The sequence below is a fragment of the Kogia breviceps genome, chromosome 14 (assembly GCF_026419965.1).
Source record: "Kogia breviceps isolate mKogBre1 chromosome 14, mKogBre1 haplotype 1, whole genome shotgun sequence".
NCBI lineage: Eukaryota > Metazoa > Chordata > Mammalia > Artiodactyla > Physeteridae > Kogia > Kogia breviceps.
The window spans coordinates 62,819,998-62,840,391 of NC_081323.1; the positions used below are offsets into that span (position 1 = coordinate 62,819,998).

Consider the following 20,394-nt stretch of genomic DNA (forward strand, 5'->3'; position numbering starts at 1 on the left):
TCAAGATGTAGGCCTTGAAATTCTTGCTTTATGTCTGTGTCTTTCATTTTTGTTGCTTGGATTTTGCTTGCATCTCTTACTTGCCACTAGCCCAGGAAGCTCAGGAGAGAGGCAGGGGATTCTAGAGAATACTCTCCAGCTGGTAATTTCTGTGTTTATTTGCAGGGGTGTGAACGGCAGTAACTGGCCTGCACTCGCCACCTTAACACTGGAGCTGCGGTGCATTTATACCTGCAGGAGGGGCTTGGTGCAAGTGAAGACGTAAAACAGAAAAGCGTAGTTAGGAGCTTGGATCTTAGAATCAAGACAACCTGGGTTCTCATTTACTAGCTGCGTGGCTTAGGTTAGACTAGGTTGGACGAGTTTCTTCACCTCCCAGCGCTTCAGGCCTCACGTGAGACCCTGGTAGAAAAACAGCATCTGCTTTGTACAGTTGTTTTCCAGTTAATGGGACCCTGCGTGTTGGCCCTTGGGCCCGGGTGCTGGCACGTCAAGAAAGAATGCAGGCAGTTGTGGCTGCTGTTATACTGTAACTCTTGTAATAATTCCTGTGCTTGGTCTTACTCTTAATGCCGAATAAACTAGTGACCTCTTCACCTGAGTTCTGTAGTGCGCAGTGCAACCCTAGTCACGGCTGGCTTCAAAACCAGCCCCGTGAAAGTGTAAAATGAAGACCCCGAGACCCCCTGGTGCAGTGGAGGAGCACAGTGTGCCTCTAGCCCGAAGCTTTGCATGTCCATGTGTTGAATTGGAGTTTTTTTTCTTTCTCATGAGACTTTCCCTGTTTTTGTCTTTGATTTTTACTCTATCCTCATTCACATGCATGCCCATGTTAGTAGCATTACCTTGTTGATCATCTGGGACAGGCCAGATGAGGCAAACCACAGATTCACTGTATCCTCATACTTAGAGCTGCCCTGGGGGGTTTGTGGGTGTCAACCCCACATGATGGATGAGAGACCAGTTTCTTTAGTTAAGATTTGTCAAACCAGTGGGAAGAACTGGAATTAAGGTTAGGTTGTGCTGTGTTCCAAAGCTTATATGTACTGTCAGATATTTTCCATGTTTCTACATAGCCATGAATCTCGATTGGTTGATATTTGGTCAGATCAATGTCATGATTTGCTAACGGTTCCCTTGTTGTTGAGTATTTAGGTTGTTGGCATGGTTTTTGTTTTTTGTTATCAGCCATTCTGAAATGAACATTTTTGTGCACAAGGCTTTTTTCTCCTACTAAAGTATGTTAGGGTAGCTTCCCTCCAGCATTGTTCTTGCTTACTGTGTGTGAATGATTTTGTACCTGCATCCAGTCTTGTGACCTGCTACATTAGGGGTCTCCAGAAAAACAGAAACAATAGTGTGTGTGTGTGTGTGTGTGTGTGTGTGTGTGTGTTTCTCATATGTATGTATGTATTTATCTAGAGAGATTTACCTTAAGGAATTGGCTCATGTGATTGTGGAACTTGACAAGTCCAAAATCTGCAAGGTAGGCTGGCAGGCTGGAGACCCAGGGAAGAATTGCAATTTGAGTCTGAAGACAGTGTGCTGGCAGAATTTCTTCTTCTTTGGGGGAACCTCAGTCTTTTTCTGTTAAGGCCTTCAGCTGATTGGATGAGGCCCACCCAGATTATGGAGGGTGATCTGCTTTATTTGAAGTCTCCTGTCTTAAATTTTAATCTCATCAAGACAAATACCTGCACAGAAACATCGAGAATCATGTTTGATCAAATATCTGGGTACCACGGCCTAGCCAAGTTGACACTTAAAGTTAACCATCACACCTGCCTATACAGTTCTTCCTCTGGGCCTTTTAGGAAATGCTATTTGCATTCTCTGTCTCTGTAGGTAAGTACATCTCTGAGTTGATTCATTCCACGAATCCGTTTTTTGGCCTCAAACACAGTCATTTCTCTTCCTACTGGACTGGTGCCATTGAGGGGAGGCTGGAGCTGGGAGGCCAGCTTGCGAGCCAGGATAGTTGCCAGCGTTGTGATGTGTGAAACACAGAACAGTGCAGGGTGACCTTTACAGGGCCTGGGCCCCCTGTGGCTTATGGACACAGCCTCCCCCTGGCATAAAGAGGAGATCTTGAGTGAGCATTCTGCACAGCCTCTTGGGGAAAGAGAGAGAAATGATGAGATGGCCTATTGAGTAATACTTTCCTTTTGCTTCTATTCACGTGAAAGCTAATATTCACGCGAAAGGTCTAGGATCCTGGAGGGGCCAGAACTTGAAAAGTTTAATAGCACAGCCAGGTTTGTGGGAGGAAAGGGGCCAGGCTGGGAGAAGCACATGGTGGGTTGCAGTGGCCTTTGGCAAAGTCGAATGCTCTGATGGTCTTTTAGATGCTCTGTTGGCCAAAAATTGGGTTTACACCTCTACTTGCTGGCAGTTAAACCACTTCTTTGATGACTGAGGAAAAATGTCCGATGACTGAGGAAAACTCTTGTCCCTCCTACCTCAGTATTTTATTTTATTTTATTTTATTTAACATTGCTTTACAATGGTGTGTTAGTTTCTGCTTTATAACAGAGTGAATCAGCTATACATATACATATATCCCCATATCTCCTCCCTCTTGTGTCTCCCTCCCACCCTCCCTATCCCAGCCCTCCAGGTGGTCATAAAGCACCAAGCTGATCTCCCTGTGCTATGTGGCTGCTTCCCACTAGCTATCTATTTTACATTTGATAGTGTGTATATGTCCCTGCCACTCTCTCACTTCATCCCAGGTTACCCTTCCCCCTCCCTGTGTCCTCAAGTCCATTCTCTACGTCTGTGTCTTTATTCCTGTCCAGCCCCTAGGTTCTTCAGAACCATTTTTTTTTAGACTCCATATATATGTGTTAGCATACGGTATTTGTTTTTCTCTTTCTGACTTACTTCACTATGTATGACAGCCTCTAGGTCCATCCACCTCACTATAAATAACTCAATTTCGTTTCTTTTTATGGCTGAGTAATATTCCATTGTATACATGTGCCACATCTTCTTTATCCATTCATCTGTTGATGGACACTTAGGTTGCTTCCATGTCCTGGCTATTGTAAATAGAGCTGCAGTGAACATTGTGGTACACGACTCTTTTTGAATTATGGTTTTCTCAGGGTATATGCCCAGTAGTGGGATTGCTGGGTCGTATGTAGTTCTGTTTTTAGTTTTTTAACTACCTCAGTATTTATAAGTGTTGGCCTTGCTTTTGTTTTTTTCTTAAAGTATTTATTAATTTATTGGCCACAACAGGTGGCATGCGGGAAATTAGTTCCTCAACCAGGGATCGAACCCGCACCCCCTGCAGTGGAAACACAGAGTCTTAACCACTGGACCGCCAGGGAAGTCCCTATTTTTTCTTAAAAGAGGATATAATATCTTTATTATAGAAAGGGGTTTTCCTGTCACCTTATGTGTGCTCCATGACAACAGGGAAGTGAGGTGAAAATATAGTTCAAAAAGAATTACAAACATGAAAAAGGTTGCACTTCACCAGCAATTAAGCAAACGCAAAGTGAGACCAGACCCTGTATTTTGCCCATCATCTTCATCAAGATTTAAAGAGAACTGGGTGAAAGGCGGCCTTGGGTTAGCTCCTGGCCTGGAAGGCTTGCTCTCAATGTGTCCTCAATGCTTGGAATCTTCCAGACACATAGTAGACGTTAACTGTGGAATAATGATGAGGTATGGCTGGTGCTAGGGTCATCCTAATAGAGGGCTGGTCATGTTCACAGCCCTTGGGGAAAACAGTTTGACACAATGTCAGGAGCCTTAAAAATGTTTATCCCCCTTGATTTAGTAATTCCACTGCTGGGAAGCTACCCTGAGGACCAGCCTCAGGAAAAAGGTTGCTGCATCTAGATACCAACATGCTAATTTAGAAAAGCTAAACAATGAACCTGACGAAAATGTGCAACCACAGAGGAACAGCTAACAGTGGAATATTTTGTAGTTTAAATCTTAAAATCTTAATGTTCCGGATCTTAAACATCTTAAATGACATCTGAGGGTATCTGAGTAGTATGAAGATGAAATTATGAATTAATATTGAATGAAAAAAAGCAAACTATAAACCTACATCCAGCTTCATTACAACCTCCTAAAGGAAAGCACGTGAGGAAAGAAAGAAAAAAAGACACTATGGAAATCATGTCTACCTCAGTTGTTTTGGGTAATGGGGCTTTGGGTGTATCTTCCCCCCCTCATCTTTATGACATTTTGTAGGTTTTAAAATAAGTGTCTTACTTTTCTAATGAAAAGCAACACCAGTTCTGTTTCTAAGCCCAACTCTGACCCTGTATTCTGAGTTGATCTCTGCTTTAGGAATCACTTCAGTGTAACTCCTTTTCGAGGTGGAGGCCTTTGGCCACTTTTACTCGGGGCCGAACCTTAGTTGTAACCTGACTTCACTCTGTGCTCTGCATGTGTTGCTGCAAAGTGGCAAGATGTCCCCTTAGAAACAACAGAAAATCCCACCTTCCTGGAGCCGGTGCAGCGGCCAGGAAAGGACTGTGGTTTTGCTGCTGCGTCCCGAGGGGTGCCCCTGGCCACCTCTGGGTGTCCGGGAGTCCCCTTCGTTGCCAGCTGCTGGATCAGAGCCCCGGGTGGGCGGTTCTTTACAGATTGTAGAGGCAGAGCCAAATTCCCCCCAGAACCCGGCTCTGCGGCTGGGCACACAGGTGGGGGGCGCTTCCTCTTCTGTGCCTCGTCGTGTGCGTTACCTGCAGGACTAAATGACACAGGTGGCAAAAGTCTGTTAGGGTTATTACCTGATATGTGTCCTGCTCCGTGTCAAACATGTGACCAAAAGGTCGAGAGTGCTCAAAGGAGAATGTCTACAGACAGGCCTTAAAAGAGGAGTTGACAGACTAGCCTGCCGGCCGAATCAGCCCCCAGACGAGAATGGCTGTTACATTTTTTAAAGCGTTGTAAGAAGCAAAACCCAATCAAACACAAAACCAACAAACAAGTATACTTATGGCCACAAAACCTGAAACACTGACTATCTGGTCCTTTCCAGAAAAATTTTGTTAATCCCTGCTCTAAACGAAAGAAGAATTATATACATCATGTCAATGATGGGGCAGTGGCCAGGAGACCTTATTGTAATTGGATCTGGAAGACCTGGGCTGAAGCCTCGGTTCTGGCCAAGTGATGAACTTGGGCAAGTCGCATGATCTCTTTGAGTTGTTTTCCTACCCCCTCTCTCCTCCCCTCCTTTCTCCCTCCCCGCCCTCCCCTTCTCCCTCTCCCTCTCCCTCTCCCTCCTCCTCCTCTTCATCATCCCCCCTCCCTCCCTCCATTAAGTAGGTATGATTATGATCTGCTTTGGTCTTCTTTACAACTGATTTACGACGTGATTTTATAAACTTGAGTACTGCACAAATGCTTCCTGGTATTTGTCAGCGGTGCTTGATTGCCCAGAGGCAGATGCCGCAGTGGGCAAATACTTTCTCAAACTTAACTGAACCAGCCTGGCATTACAAAGACGGCTCAGGTTAGTTTGGTACTTGGTGGATAAGGTGACAGTGTAACAGATCATATGAGCCTGGTTAATATTTGAGCTGACCCCCTTTCTTGGAAGGGGCCCAGACACGATCTGGTCTGGTTCTGTCCTTTTACTCATGAGGGTTTGAGAACCAGCAAGGCGTAGGGACCCTAGCCCAAGGTCATTTCCGAGCCTGGAGCCCACGGGGCCTCCTCCTGCTTCAGCACCAGCACATGCTGCCCCCACCTCCCGGCCCCGTGACTCTGGTTCTTCCGTCTGTCCTCACCTAAAACCTCCCTTCTTCAGGGAAGCCTTCCACCACCTTCCCGACCAGCTCCACAGACCTGAGCTGCCATTTCACACCTTCTTGTGGGATTACATGCCTCATGTCCGCTTCCCCCAGTAGACTGTAAGCTCCATGAGGGCAGGATGGACACTGTTGGCTGGTTCTTTGCCAGCACAGAGTGTGTGTGCACTGCCGGGCAGGTAGGAGGTGCTCAGTAAACACGGGCTGAAAGAGTGAGCACCGGAGGGCTGGCTCCTGACTCCCACCCGGGCCTGCTTCTGTTCTCATCCCCCTCCTGGCTTGGTTGGTTCCCAAGAGGGGGCTTGCGGAGGCCCATCAGGTGCTGTACTACTCGGGGCCCTTGGGGCTTTCGGCCCTGATGTGCAGCTGTGTTCTCCCCCCGCAGGCCGCTAGACGGGGCTGCCTGCCTCTCCCAGATGCACAGCTGGGCTCCGCTGCACGTGCTGCATGGCGACGCCGACGTGCTCTTCCCCGTCAGTGGCGTGGGCTCCTACGGCCCTGCAGGTAGGTGTCTCCTGATTCCTCCTTTCCTCCTGTCGCATCTCTGGCTCGAGAAGCAGCAGGAGTGGCTGGGTTACGTCTGCGGGTGGGGAGGTGGGAGAGTGAGCACGGAGGCCAGGGCTCAGGGCAGTCGGGGCCTGTTGAGCGCAGGAGCGACAGAGGCTGCTCTCCTTGCTGAACCTGGGTATTTCGAGGTGCTCTCACCTGAGCAAGTGTTGACAAACCACCAGGGAGCCCCTGGGGCCTGTTTTTCTTCTTGGCAGTGATTTGTTGGACTTGGTCACATACAGGCTGATCACAAATGGTGACCATTATTTTGCCCCTTCGGAGAACGGAGAAGGTCACAGAGCCCGTAGCTCTAAAGGTCCTTGTGCTCTTTGCAGCCAGGTGCTTGGGGGTCAGGGAGTAGCTTGCTTAAAAGTGGGTAAGCATTTCTGACTTGTTCCTTGTGGTCGAGCAGGCTTGCCTGTGGTTCGTGATTGTTTTCTTTAGCTAGAGCAGGTCATGGTGAGGGGTACTGGGGGTGTGGGCGGCGAGGGTGGGAGCATGGATGAGCCCAGCTCCCCTGGTGGGGTAGGCGTTTGCAGCGCCTGACGCAGTCAGCGTGCCCGTCACTGCCTCACAGCACCAGCGTATCAAGGACGCCTCGGCCGCCTTGTGTAGGTGCCCTTCTCACCCTCCCTAGGCCCAGGTTTAGGGAACTGTGGGTTGGGGCCCACCGACTGCCCAGGAAGCTGTTGACATTCTGAACCGGATGATAGACTGTTGTCGTGTCACTGTGTCAGGAACAGAAACCCACTCAAACTAGCTGGGGCACGAGGCGGGGCGGGCACGCTGACTGGTGCAGTCTTGGCCGGGGGGTGGTCAGCTCAGGCCCAGCTCTAGAAGTTGCTGAGGGGGGCACGTGACCACCCTGTGAGGCAGTGTTCCCGGTGTAAATTGAGGCTAATGAGAGTGCAGCTAAGCGACTTACGCCCGCCAGGCTGTTCTCCTCTTATGGAAAGTATGGATGGTGGTGATGACAGCCCTTGAAGTGAGTCCAGGGCTGTAAGGTGATTGAGCTGGGTTAGCTCATCCACTCTTGACCACAGCCCGCGAGGGAAGGGATGGTTATCGTTAAACCTCCTCCTTCTGAGACTTGTGGCAAAGGTTCCCTGAGTTAATCTGGGACAAGGTGCCGGGCACATGTGAAGTCCCCAGGCAGGCTTCCTGCAGGCATTGCACTAGTGAGGTCGTCTCGCGGGCGCCCGTGGGCTGGAAGATGGGACTTTGGGATGGAGGGGCTCTGGGCCCGGCGAGGTCCTGCTGTCATTCTCGTTCTGTGCCCCACTCTTTCTTGTGGGGATCTTCCCCCATCTCCTCTCCCTCCTGGTCTGTCTTTGCTCCCTCATCCTTCTCCGCCCTCTCGTTTGGCCTCTGTTTGGCTGAGGTGCCAGCACTACTGCCTCGGCTGTGTGTCCTTCCATACCAACTAGAGCCTCTGTCCAGGTGTTGATTGAAACCCCAGGGAGGGACGGTCTGGTGGGCTTAGCGGGTGTCTGCAGGCCAGGCCGGCCCCTGCAGCTCCTTCCGTTCGGGTGACCAGCCTTGGTCTGAGCCACTGTGGGTTGGAGGTCTGGTCACCTCGCCCTTGCCCATTCAGCCGCAGTGCAGACACGAGCAGAATTGTCTGAGAAGGCGGGGTGGGGTGGGGTGGTGCCTGGCAGAGAGTAGGTGGTCCTCACGTTTGTCTGTAGGACTGCTGGAGGATTTCCAGCGCTTGTTCAGGCATCTGAGTCGGGGTCCAGTTCCGCATTCCCCTTACCCTGCTCCCCACGGGTGGGCCTTTTGTTTGGGTCATGAACTGTCGCTGGGTTGCCGTGTCAGGCTGCTCCTGGGGCTTGGCTGTGTGCCATTCGCATCGGGGTTTAGTCACAGAACGCGGCATTCTGGCTGGCCTCCAGGATCCTCGCCAGGAGGCACCCCTCCCCGCCGCAGATTTCCCACCGTCCCTCCTCGGGCTGTCAGCCTCGCAGACCCAGAGGCTCCACCTTGTCACTTGATGGGACCCCAGCTCCAGCTGATCTCGACTGTCCTCACCAGAGGTGCTGCATGTGAGCTGGTCTGCCAACTTTTTTACTTACTGTTAACGAAGCTGCCAGGAGTCATGCAAGCTTGTGACCGCCTGAGGGGCAAACTCACCATGGTGAGAGCACTGCATGGGAAGGCACGTTATTCTAGGGCTGCCCGAAGATACTAGAATCAGCTGGGGGAAGCTTTGTCCTGGCTGGAGTGCCAGAGTACATCAAGTCCCTCCTGGCCTGATGCCCCATGTCCGTGGAGGTATGCGGGCTGGTGGTGCTGAGGCTGGCCTGGCTGCCGGCCCGGCCTCTCCATGGGCAACCCTGGGCGTGCATGTCCAGATTTCTCCCCAAGACTCCTTCTCTTTCACTCCATTTGACTAGTGTCCCTTCTGATTGACACTTGCCTACGTTAGTGACGTTCAGATCTCCTTTGTCTTTCTGGCCTGGGAGTCATTTCATGTCTTTAACTTGGGGGGTATTTAGAGAAAGAGGGAGGGGATAAAAAAAAAAAAAGGGAGAGAGGCCTGTGCCGGGGAAGGATGGATGTTTTAGTAGCTAAGTCTGGGGAGGGAGAAGGCGGCAGAGAAGGGGACCCTGAACACAGGATTATTATCCTTTTGAACCTTGGAAGAGGCACCTCTGTGGTTTGGGGGGGCCATGCCTTGGGCTGCATTTTTGGGGTTAGGGAGGGGCTCAGAGAAGGGAGACACCAGCCCAGGGTCACCCAAGACCCCGACAAGCTGACGGAGGATTAGATCCAATCATCCCTCCGGGCATGTCATTACCTAGAGCGGAGCAAGGCACATTTACCAACATCTGTTTGAAGCTGCCAGGGAGAAAAAGGCCCCAAAGCTTCTTTCAACTGAGAATCATAAATTGAGGGGAACAGAACACCCACTCCTGCTGAATGCGTATGTGGAAATGTTACTGCTCCTTGCTGAGGGCCTGTGGGTGGAGTTGGGTTGTGGCAGACGCGGAGCTGGTTCACTGGACAGCTCGGGTCCTCGGGCCCTTCCTCTCCCCATCAGGCCCAGTGTTCCCCGGCTTCTCCCAGTCCTGCCGTTGGGTCTGGGGTTGGGTCGCTGCCAGGCTCTGGGGGATCTAAAGGCAGGTCCCCTGGGATTGCCGCAGGCAGGGAGGGGGACAGAGACATCATTTTAATCCTCCGTCGTCGAGGAGGAGGAATGAATGGTCGAAGTGTCCTCTGAATGCTTCCACCACCCTCTTCTAACTCATCCTTCTCTCGCTGGGCTCATGCAGAATAGCCTCTCAGTAGCTCTGTATCCCTGTCCGCCCTCCCTCCATCCATCCTTTCAGCAGCCAGGGTGACTTTTCGAATGTAAATCGGATTGCCTCGTTCTCCTGCTCCAGACCCTTCCCCCCACTTAGGGTCAGATCCGGAATCCTCACTGCGCCCACCCGGTCCCCACTCACCCCGCAGCCTCACCTCCTCCCGTTTCCCCTCTGCCTGCTGCCCTGGCCATACCAGCCAGCTTTCACTTCCTCCTCCGCTCGAGCTCCTCCTGCCTTTAGGCTGCGGCCCAAGGGCTGCTGCGTCCCACCACACCTCACGCGGCCCGGGCCTTGGTTTCACTCTGTTGTAAACCGAGGTGTCTCCGCTGCTCCGGCCTCGGTGTACCATCTGGAATCGTGTATTTGTGTAAATTACCTGATAACTCCTGTCCCCGAACCCCTACCCGCACTAGTCTTTGAGGTCCGTGAGGGCAGGACCATGTCTGTTTTGCTTGCAGTGTGACCCTGACCCTAGTCAGAGCCAGGCCCGCAGCTGAGGTTCAGGGGAGCACATCAGTGCTGGGGTGGGGTGTGGGCATGCTGAAGGGAGTGGACGTCTGGCAGTGGGAAAAATGACGTCTGGCTGGGGGCAAAGGAAGAGGGGCCTCGACGGTGTCTGCGATCGCTCTGATGCCCCAGTGCATCAGGCCCGCTACAGCTGGCATGGGGTCAGGGTCGTGCATTATGACGGGAAATCCACTCGGGCCGGGTAGACATGGTGTCCGGAATCCTGGTGGGTGACGCTGGTCTTTACTCCACCCGTGGATTTGCGTTGTGTAGTTGGAGTCCTGTCTTTGCTTCAGGGAGTGGAATCCGACGGCTGTGTGTGCGTTCGATTTGGAGGCTGAAGCAGAGCCGAGGGGACCTGCTGCAGGAGACCCCCGGGAGGGCTTGGAGCCCTCAAACTGGGGGGCGGGGGAAGTAGCGGGAGAGCAAGGAGTGGGAGGTGACTGGGTGGGACTGACTGGTCTTGGACACCAAACAGCTCTGGGATGGGAGGGAGGGTGGTGCCACCATCCTCTGAGGTGGGAGCGGTTTTGAAGGTCATGATCAGTTGGGAGGCCAATACAGTATCCCAGTAGAGCTTTCTGGCGGGCAGTTATAAACGTGGTTTTAGGATTCAAGATTGAGGGCCTAGCCAGAGGTGAGGTCTTGAGAGCTGTCACCTTCACAGAGCCGAGAGCTGGAACCAGGACCTTTGCTGGGTTTGCCAAGGGTGTCAGAGGCCACGGAGCCGTGATCCAGGGACACCTTCACGCAGGAATCAAAGAGACAGTGAGGGGAGGAGGACCATTGTGTTTTGAAGGCTGAGAGCGGAGAGCTCCTGGGAGGAGGAGGGGAGGGGTCTTGGTTACAGGGCGAGCTGATACCAGCCACCGCTCACTGCACGCTCTCACCGAAATGTATGTGTAATAAAATGTGAAACTTAATTATGTGGCGGGCGTTATTAAAATGTTGTATGAAAAGAGGGGATATATGTATACGTATAGCTGATTCACGTTGCTGTACAGTATAAACTAACACAATATTGTAAAGCAGCTATACTCCAATAAAAAAAAATGCATGGTTGGCACTAGTGTCAGCCCATTTCAGAGGGGAGGCAGCCGAGTCACAGAGAGGCGGGGTAACTTGCTGGGTTGAAGATGGGGAGCAGGGACTTGAACCCAGGCCAGTGGGTGGAGCCTGCACCCTGAACTCACCACGATGCTGGGCAGTGAGAAATGGGAGGTGGAGCGGTGGACACTTTACTTTCTCTTTCCCCTGTGAACTTCTTAAAAGAGGTAGGAGTAAAAAAAAAAGAGGTAGGAGTGAGTGGAATAGTTTGGTGTGGACAGCAGGGTAGAAGGAAAGGTGAGAAAACCCCTTAAGGTTCCCTTAGGTCAACCTCTTAAGAGCTGGGGAATCTTGAGCAGGACCAGACCAGGTGTAAGCGGAGGAGGAGGTCACACGACAGATGACTTAGGGCAACGAGACGTGCGTCCTTCCATCCCTGCACCCCCTGTCCCTGATGCAGGCCTGGTTGGGGGTGTTGACAACCCAGAAGTTTGTCCAACATGCAGGTGTTCTGCTGGATGACATTGGCGTTAATGTCACTGTCCAGCCTCAGGGGCATGGATTTGTACTTTTTCCTGGGAAGAGACTTGAACAGCAGCTAATGCATCTATGAAAGTCTTTAGTGCCTCCTGCCTGTTGTTTCTAGAGATGACTTATGGCCTCACTTCTTCCAAATGCCTTTCCCAGTTGATGCAGGGCAAGTGGTGCTGTAGGAAGCAGCAGTCACTGGGCTGTGCTGCCCTCGTGTGTCCGTCTCCAGACACTGCAGGCAGGAGCCGATCTAACAGCTGATTTATTATTCCCTGGTTCTGAGGTTGGCTCTGGATATGGACTTCATGCATAATTCCAGGTGGCTCCAGATCAAAGAGGTTAATAAATAAGTCATGGGATGTAATGTACAGCATAGGGAATATAGTCCATAATATTGTAATAACTTTGTCGGTGACAGATAATAATACTACATTTATCCTGGTGATTAATTTGTAGTGTATGTAAATGTCGAATCACTATGCTATACACCTGAAGCTGATATTATTGTATGTCAGCTATACTCAATGAAAAAAAAGAAAGGTTAAGTGGGAAAATAGGGCCTCCAGTCAGTGACTGATACCAAGTCTGAGATTACGGCCCAAAGAGATGAAACGGGGAGCAGATGAAAATCCAGTGTGCCGGACGGGTAAACATTTGTAAGTAAACTGATTTAGCAGGTGAGCCAGTGTCTGCACTGTGTCCTTGTCTCGTGGGGAAAATGAAACGAGAACAGAACCCTGACTTTCTCTCTGTGGTTGCTGTGTGTGTGCAGATACCCCCCTCGGGAGCCTGGAGAACGGGACGGGACCCGATGACCACGTCCTTCCGGAGCCTGGACCTCGGTACAGGTGAGTGTTCAGACCCCAAGCTGCCTCTGGGGTTGAACTGTCCTCTTTACAACTCTGCTTTTTATTCTTTTTTAAAGATGGGCGGGCGCCTGCTGGGACTGAAGGGCAAGGCCTCACTTCACGTTAATTTAGTTCAGGTTTGGTCTAACATCCCAGAGTGCGAAGTGGCCAGGGGTCCAAGGCCCGAGACTTGGTATGTGTCAAATTTCCCTTGCATACCACCTTTACTTTTTCCACTGTGGGGACCATATCTGGGTACCTCTGCCATCATAATTTGCTTGATTTTAATATTTGATAATGATAACAATTGAACAATTTTAATATTACAATTTATAAGGTAATATTACATAATATTTAAACCACTTTGATATTATGTATCTGCGAAGTGCTTAGTCTGGCATTCAGTAGCGAGCACCACATTGGTTTTCTTTTTTTTTCAAATGACAGTGTCTCAAGGGAAAGCTGAGTTGTCCAGAGTCACTGGACGTTTGGTGGCAGAGCTGAGATGGACACTGAGGACTCCCTGATGCCACCGTGATCCTTGCTGCTCTTACAGCTTTTTCCTTCTTCTCTCCATGGGTTTAAGTTGGTGTCCCCAGGGCGTGGCGTCTGCATTTTCAGCCTTGGCTCCAGAGTGGGGTCATTGTTTACCTCCACCCATGCTTGGTGTTACGGTCTTGCCCTGCTCTCTGAGGATGGCACTCCCTGCAGGAGGCTCGTACCGATTAGTACGATACCAGGAAGGGTTGGTGTCACCAGATCCATCCAGGACTCTGAGTCCTTTCTGCTGTTTATTTTAGAATATTTGGAAAATGCAGCAGTACATGAAACTACATCACTCTTAACCCCAACTCCATTTCATCGATGGTGTTTTTGGTCCTTTTCCTCCTGGTGTGTGGGTGTGGGTGTGGTAACCGGATTATGGTCTTGCCATTTTCATGAAAGATGGGAAGTGCTAGTTTTCCGCGTTGCAAATTCTTTGTAACTACACAGTCACCTCTCGTTATTTGTGGTGGTCGTGTTCTGTCGAGATGGAACCGTTGCTTCTAGGTTCCTGGGAGTGTCTGGTCACAACATTTTGGTCAACAGATCAGTACCTACCTATGTTTTGTGCCAGTTCCTGTTTAAAAACACCTTATTTAACATATGTTGTTGATTCACTTACGGTGAACTCGAGGCCAACAGCCCTATCATCAGGCCTGAACAAGGGCCACCTCACACGTATATTTTCTCCGACAGGCTCTTCACAGTCTTGCATTCAGGAACACCAGACAGCACTTCAGCACTAGCTTGGGGCCATTTTAGATGCAAAATCAGCAACGAAAAGCACAAGAATGTGAACAATGTGGTGCTAAATAGCTCGCCAGAAGGACAGAATGATAGTTGAAAGAAGGCAGAGCTTGCCTTGTTTGGCATGAGTTGGGAGCATGCACGACTGTGACTCAGCCTTTCGGCCGCTCTGTGCCTGTTCACCGGTGACCACGTTATACCCGAGAGCTGGGAGTTTTGGGGTTACAAGTAAACTGCAGGGAGTAGGCGAATTTGCAGCTATGGAATCCACAAATGAGGACCGACCGTAATTCCAAAGGGCATCCTTCCTTTCCTTCTAGTTTGTAAACCTGAATAAGTGTAACGCCTGCGGGTTTTTGAATGGTGAGGAGGTGTGTTTTAAGTGGCCGACTGTAACTGCCCTCTGCCTGCCTTTCCCAGTGTGGAAGCCAGTCCTCCAGGCCAAGGAAGTCCTCTGAGCAGCCTGTTACCTTCTGCCTCGGTGCCGGAGTCCATGACAATTAGTAAGTACTTTCTGAGCAGCTTCTGCCGATGCCAGGATGACTCTTGGGCCTGCACATCGAGGCAGTGCCTTTGTGCTTGCTTCTGTGTGACCATGGACTTTACAGAGTGTGTGTGTGCCTGGTCGTGGACTTGGAGTGTGGTGCGTGGTGGTGAGCTCCCTGAGCTGTAAAACTTGACACTTGGATGCGTGAATGCTCTAAAGGACGTGCTTCAGAGGTGGAGCAGGATTGAGGCAGAGGGAAACTTCTGTCGTTCAGGGTTTCCGGGTTTGTCTCCTGCAAGGCCGTCAGCTACAGAGGAACTTTCTAGTTGGGTTTCCTTTGTAGCTCTGGAGGAATCACTTTTGTAGGTAAGGGAGAGAGCGTCTCTCGAAGATGAATGAAGGTTGCTAATGATCAGGTTCAAACTGTTTGCAACTTCACCACTCAGGAAAAGTATTAGCGATACAGCAATTATGGTTAGGTTTGAGGGGCTTTATGTAATAAAGAATAAACCAGCAAACTGTGGCTTAATGTGATAGGAATTCATCTCCCTGTCCAGAGGTAGGCAGGCTGGGCTGGTATGTAGCTCTATGGTAATTGGAGAGTAAGGCTTCTTCTATCTTGCATCATAGTCCAAAATGGCTGTTTTAGCTCCAGCCATCCCATTCTCATCCCAGGTACCAGGAAGGAGGAGGGGGCAAAGGAGAGACTTCTTCCATTTCCACAGGTAGGAGTCAGGGGTCTGAACTTGCACAAGGGAAGAAATTACAACTTTTTTCTCTAACCTCTGACTGAAATATAGTATTTCCTTTATTTTTTATTGTTTTACTTGATTTTTCAATTGAAGTGTAGTTGTTTACAATATTATTAGTTTCAGGTGTACAACATAGTGATTCAAAATTTTCATAGATTATACTTCATATAAGTTATTGTAATACATTGGCTATAGTCTCTGTGCTGTACAATATGTCCTTGTAGTTTATTTTATCCCTAGTAGTTTGTACTGCTTACCCCTCCCCCCATCTTGCCCTCCCCCTTTCCTCTCCCCACTGGTAACCACTAGTTTGTTCTCTGTATCTGTGTCTGTTTCTGTTTTGTTATATTCATTTGTTTGTTTTATTTGTAAGATTTCACATATAAGTGATATCGTACAGTATTTGTCTTTTTCTGTCTGACTTATTTCACTAAGCATAGTACCCTGCATCTGTGTTGCTACAAATGGCAAAATTTCATTCTTTTCTTATGGCTGAGTAATATTCCATTGTGTGTGTGTGTGTGTGTGTGTATTTCACATCTTCTTTATCCACTTATCTGTCGATGGACAATTAGGTTGCATTTTCTTTAATTATGAAAGTAGCAGCAAACCATAGGAACCTTAGTAGCCTTAGCAAAATTGGTGACTTGGTCACTGATAGAAGTCACAGGCACCTGTATCAACAGTGATATGGCAAAATCTCACAATGTCATTTCTGCTGGAAGATACAGTAGTTTTTTTAATGTGATAAAAAATCCTGTATATTAGTGTATCACTTTTCCTTTTTACATTTTAATAATTCTATTTCAATTTAATCAGTTTCCTTTGTAATCTTGGGTGTTTTATTTTATGTATTTTAAAACATTTTTCTGAGAAGAGGCCCACGGGCTTCATCACCAGACTGTGGAATGGGTCTGTGACACTAAAAAGGTAAACTTCTCCCCTCCCCCAAGCTGTAAGGACCCTTCCTAGAAGGTGCACACAGGTTCCCACTTGTGTGGCCAACATCCATCCCGAGGCCTCCCCTGGCTGCTAAGGAGGCAGTGTGTCCTATCCGTCCACCCACCCACCCCATGCCAAAAAAAAAACCCACCCGTGGCTAAGGAAGGAAGAAGGGTTCGGGGGGGCAACCAGCATTCTGATTCAAGGATGAGGAGGGAAATGAGTAGGCGCTGTGAGGTTGGGGTGTGGGGATTGGGTGGTCTCACTGTGAGTAACCAAGGCATGCGGTTTACGCTGGCACCTCTCAGCCTCGGGTTCAGCTGAGCAGATATTTCTTTTTTTTTTTTTTTTTGCGGTACGCGGGCCTCTCACTGACGTGGCCTCTCCCGCCGTCGCGGAGCACAGGCTCCGGACGGGCAGGCTCAGCGGCCATGGCTCACGGGCCCAGCCGCTCCGCGGCATGTGGGATCTTCCCAGACCGGGGCGCGAACCCGTGTCCCCTGCATCGGCAGGCGGACTCTCAACCACTGCGCCACCAGGGAAGCCCTGAGCAGATATTTCTATATCTGCCAGTGTGTGGGACACACGGGCCAGAAGAACACTAAGATCACTGGTTTTCAAATTTCAGTTATTTATTTACCTCTGTACTATTACCTACCCTACCATTTTAAAAAAATGGGTGCCCCTGAGAAACCTGAATGCTTTTATTTACAAATGGAATTTTATATGCTTACTATAAATGGAGAGCTACTCTTAGTTGACTTAAATAGTAGGTAACTGTGAAAATAAAGACAAGAAAAGGAACCAGTGTTAGTATTTAGCCTGGATGCTGTTGCCTGTCCAAGCATGAGAAGGTATCTCAGTGCTAATCCACTCAGGTATTTTTCCTGACATCATCAGGAGTGGGAAAGGGAAGAGGAGTTCTCTCTATGGCTCCCTGTTATTTGATGCCTTGTCTTTCTAACACCTGCAGTGCTGCCTCTTCACGTGGGTCACACCTTGACCTAGAGGGGTGAGACTTTACCCTGGCCCTGAAGTGCATCTACTCTAAAGACCCCGAAATTGAGGATGTGGAGGCCAGGCTTCATAGACACCTCATCCTAGGCACCATTTGTAGGGATACAGGCGTCTCCACACCGCCACTTCCCCCCGCCCTGTGGTACCTAGCACTGTGCTTCCGCGTAGGTCGCCTGCCCCCTGGCATGAGGTCCCGCCATCTCAGACACAATTCTCTTTGTCAGCTGCTCTTGGGGTCGACAGAGATCGTGGTCTGCAGGTCTCCCTCAGCCATCTTGACCTTGAGAAGGGTGTTGGCCCTGCTTGTGTGTTTTCACTAAGGACATGCCTCTGAGCGCACTCGAGTGATGCTGATGGCAGGGATTTAGACTGTTTTTCTTGTTTTTAGTCGTACACTTTTCTAAAAATGTAAATCCGGTGTTCTTATTTGGTATCTTTGGCAAATAGAGGCATACCCAGACTTTACAACCTGCATCTCTGAAGAAAAATGTCACTACATCCACGTTTTGACCCTCGACACCCTGTAGCGGTGTGGTTTGTGGGTGATAAGTGTGTATGGCGGGAGGGGGTTCTGTTTTCTGCGGTGGCTGTAAATTTCAGGGAACCTTCAGGGGACAACACTGTGGTCTGTCCTGTGGGTGTTCCAGACGGGAGATCAGAATCCTGAGAAATTTTGAGCGGTGGGTGGTTTTGACTTGTACCCTCCCCATCCTGCCCCTGCCTCCTGTGTCATCGCCAAAAAATAAGAAGAGCGAGTCTATCTTGGGTATCCAGGGTGTGTTACTTTGCTAGGGTTGTTGTAACAAGATACCACAGACTGGTGGCTTAGACAACAGAAATTTATTTCTCACAGTTCTGGAGGCTGGAAGTCCCCCAAGATCAAGGCGCCGGCAGTCTTGGTTTCTGGTGAGGCCTCTCTCCCTGGCTTGATGACCTTCTCTCTGTGAGCACGCATCCCTGGTGTCTCTTCCTCTTATAAGGATGCTTTAATTACCTCTTTAAAGGTCCTACCTCCAAATACAGTCAAAACATGAATTTGGGAGGCATGCAATTCAGTCCATAACAGCGGGTGTCCCAGGAGTGGTGTCCCAAGAGCTCTCCAAGTTCAGGATGAGAACTGCATCCCAGCATGTGAAGCATCTAGGATTGCACTCCAGAGGAGATGCCCGACTCTCACAAACCCCAGAAGAGCCTGTCAGAGGAACCCCAGCTCTGTTCCCTGGAGCGGAGAGTGTTTCCCTCATGTCCCATCATCAAGTGGCTCCTGGCCTGCACTGTATAATCAGGCCAGGTGGCTCGAGCTGGAGCTTGTGTACTTGGTGCTGCGGGTAATCAACAAGTCCTCTGCCAAGCAACCTCCCCCGCTTGCATGTCTCTGAAATGGCAAAGGGTTTTGTCCCAGGCTTTTGGGGGCATATATCATTGTTATTTAGTGCCCAAGAGAAGATGTGTGATCACACCCCCATTACTGCTCTCTCTTCAGGCCCTTTGGTACTTAAGAAAACACAAAAGCCTGTTATGAAAAGTTAATTATTGAGGGGAGTAGTAAAGACAGTTACGAGCAAACCCAGACACCCGTAATTCTGCCTCAGAGGTCCTTTCCATTCCTGCAGGTGAATTTGCGATCCTGGATTTGGGGCGTGCAGAGTTGTAGCTGGTTGGAATTGCAGTGTGCCTGTTGCTTTAGGAGGACATGCTCTGAAACCAGGCTGCTCAGGTTCAAGTTCTTAAACCTCCCAGGCTCTTGTTTGCTTGTCTAAACATAAGGATTCGATGAATACTTGTCTCGTATGGTCGTTGTGAAGATTGACCGTGATTTGCTTAGAGAAGTATTTAGATCACAGAGGTAAGAGTCATGAATGTTAGCTATTGTCGATGTGCTTATTTTGTATTCAGCTCTTACCATATATCACAGTTGCCCTTTTTTCCCTCATCTCCCCGTAGTCCTTTTGAATGTGTTGACTGAAGAAAAAACGCACAACCTAAAAGTTGCGAGTTGTTTTATTCGGGTATCTTACTGAGGACTATAGGCCAGGACACAGCTTCTCAGGTCGCTCTGAGAAACTGCTCAGAAGGGGTAAGGGAGGAGTTAGGATATATAGGAATTTTTTGCTGGGAAAAAAAAACATATAGTTGAACATCAGGAGACTACTGTTAATCACAGAAACCAGACATCTCCGTTTAATGATTCTAGTGCTTTTCTATGCATGGGAAGATGCAAGCCTCTGGGCTCGTTGAAATGATCCCTTAGGTATGCATCTTATGTAGGGCCACTATCCAAAGCACAGAATTCTTCCTGTTTTTCTCCATCCTGGATTGTCCTCAGGGCAGCATTCCACGGCAGGGTCGGCTGCAGTTGCCAGTGGCTTGATCCTTGTAGACCTAGAGTGGCAGGCAACATTCTCTGTTCACAGATGGCTGCATCATAGCCCATCACTTGATTTATTACAATTTGCTAGGTTACTTTTTGGGAGGATCACCAGCCAGGTTTTTTTTCTCCCCAGTGAGTTTCTTCGTTCATTGTAAGGAAGAATTGAAGAGTGCTATTAGTAAGTGCACTCTAAGAATATTGGCTATTATTTTTTTCTGCTTAAGCATTCCTTTGTGGTAAATTTGTGGGGTAGGAGGCCAAGGTTGGGCCATATTTATGGGCTAGTTCTCAACAGCCACTTGTGTTCTGAGTTGCCAGGAGTATGACAGCTGCATTTCTTTACCCTCCGCCAACACTAGGTGCTAACATGTGAATGCATTTTTTTCTACTTTCTCGGGCCTGGAAAATTATCCTTTGTGGTTGGGTGGCTTTGCATTCCCTCCAGGGCAGCCCCTCTTCCCGCTTTTGTTTAACATTTGTATCCCTGGTGTGAGTTGTTGGCTTGGGGTGTGGTCCCTCATTGGATGTTCTGCCTGACTTGGGAGGGCAAAGGAGAAAAGGGGGGATGTGACTCCAACAGTCGATCCTGGCTGCTCTTGGAGCTGGTGGCTCGGGGAGGAGGTCGAAAGGAGGGGCCGACAATCATATTGTGTAAGAATGTGACCTAGTAAAATAATAACCTGCTTTAGTAGATCCTACAGTGTGCCTAAGTGTTTAAAACGCTGTTTTCTCATTTAATCCCCCAGCAGCCTCCTGCAGATAACATCACTCTTTCTGTTTAAGAAAACTGGCTGAGTGAGGTTAAATAACTTGCCCGAGGCCTTACAGCTGGGATATCATTCAATTTATTGAGTGTCTCCTGTGTTCAGGGTGTGGTTGCTAGGACGTGTAAGGGGTGAAGCTGGTGACGGACCCAGGTTTCCTTACTCCCAAGTCCAGATGACCTAAAGAGTTTTTCT

The 20,394-nt window shown here is 49.3% G+C and overlaps 1 protein-coding gene across 3 annotated transcripts in view; it reads left to right on the forward strand.

Moving 5' to 3' along the window:
• SNX29 (sorting nexin 29) overlaps positions 1–20,394 on the forward strand; it is a 545,210-nt gene that overhangs the window by 69,410 nt on the left and 455,406 nt on the right. For all 3 annotated transcript variants that reach the window (XR_010836418.1, XM_067012531.1, XM_059038667.2), the window contains exons 9-11: positions 6,172–6,290; positions 12,501–12,576; positions 14,287–14,369. Coding sequence is in view for 2 of the 3 variants with exons in the window: in XM_067012531.1 (XP_066868632.1) it covers positions 6,172–6,290; positions 12,501–12,576; positions 14,287–14,369 (278 nt within the window). In the remaining variant the exon portion in view is untranslated. The remainder of the gene's footprint in view (positions 1–6,171; positions 6,291–12,500; positions 12,577–14,286; positions 14,370–20,394) is intronic.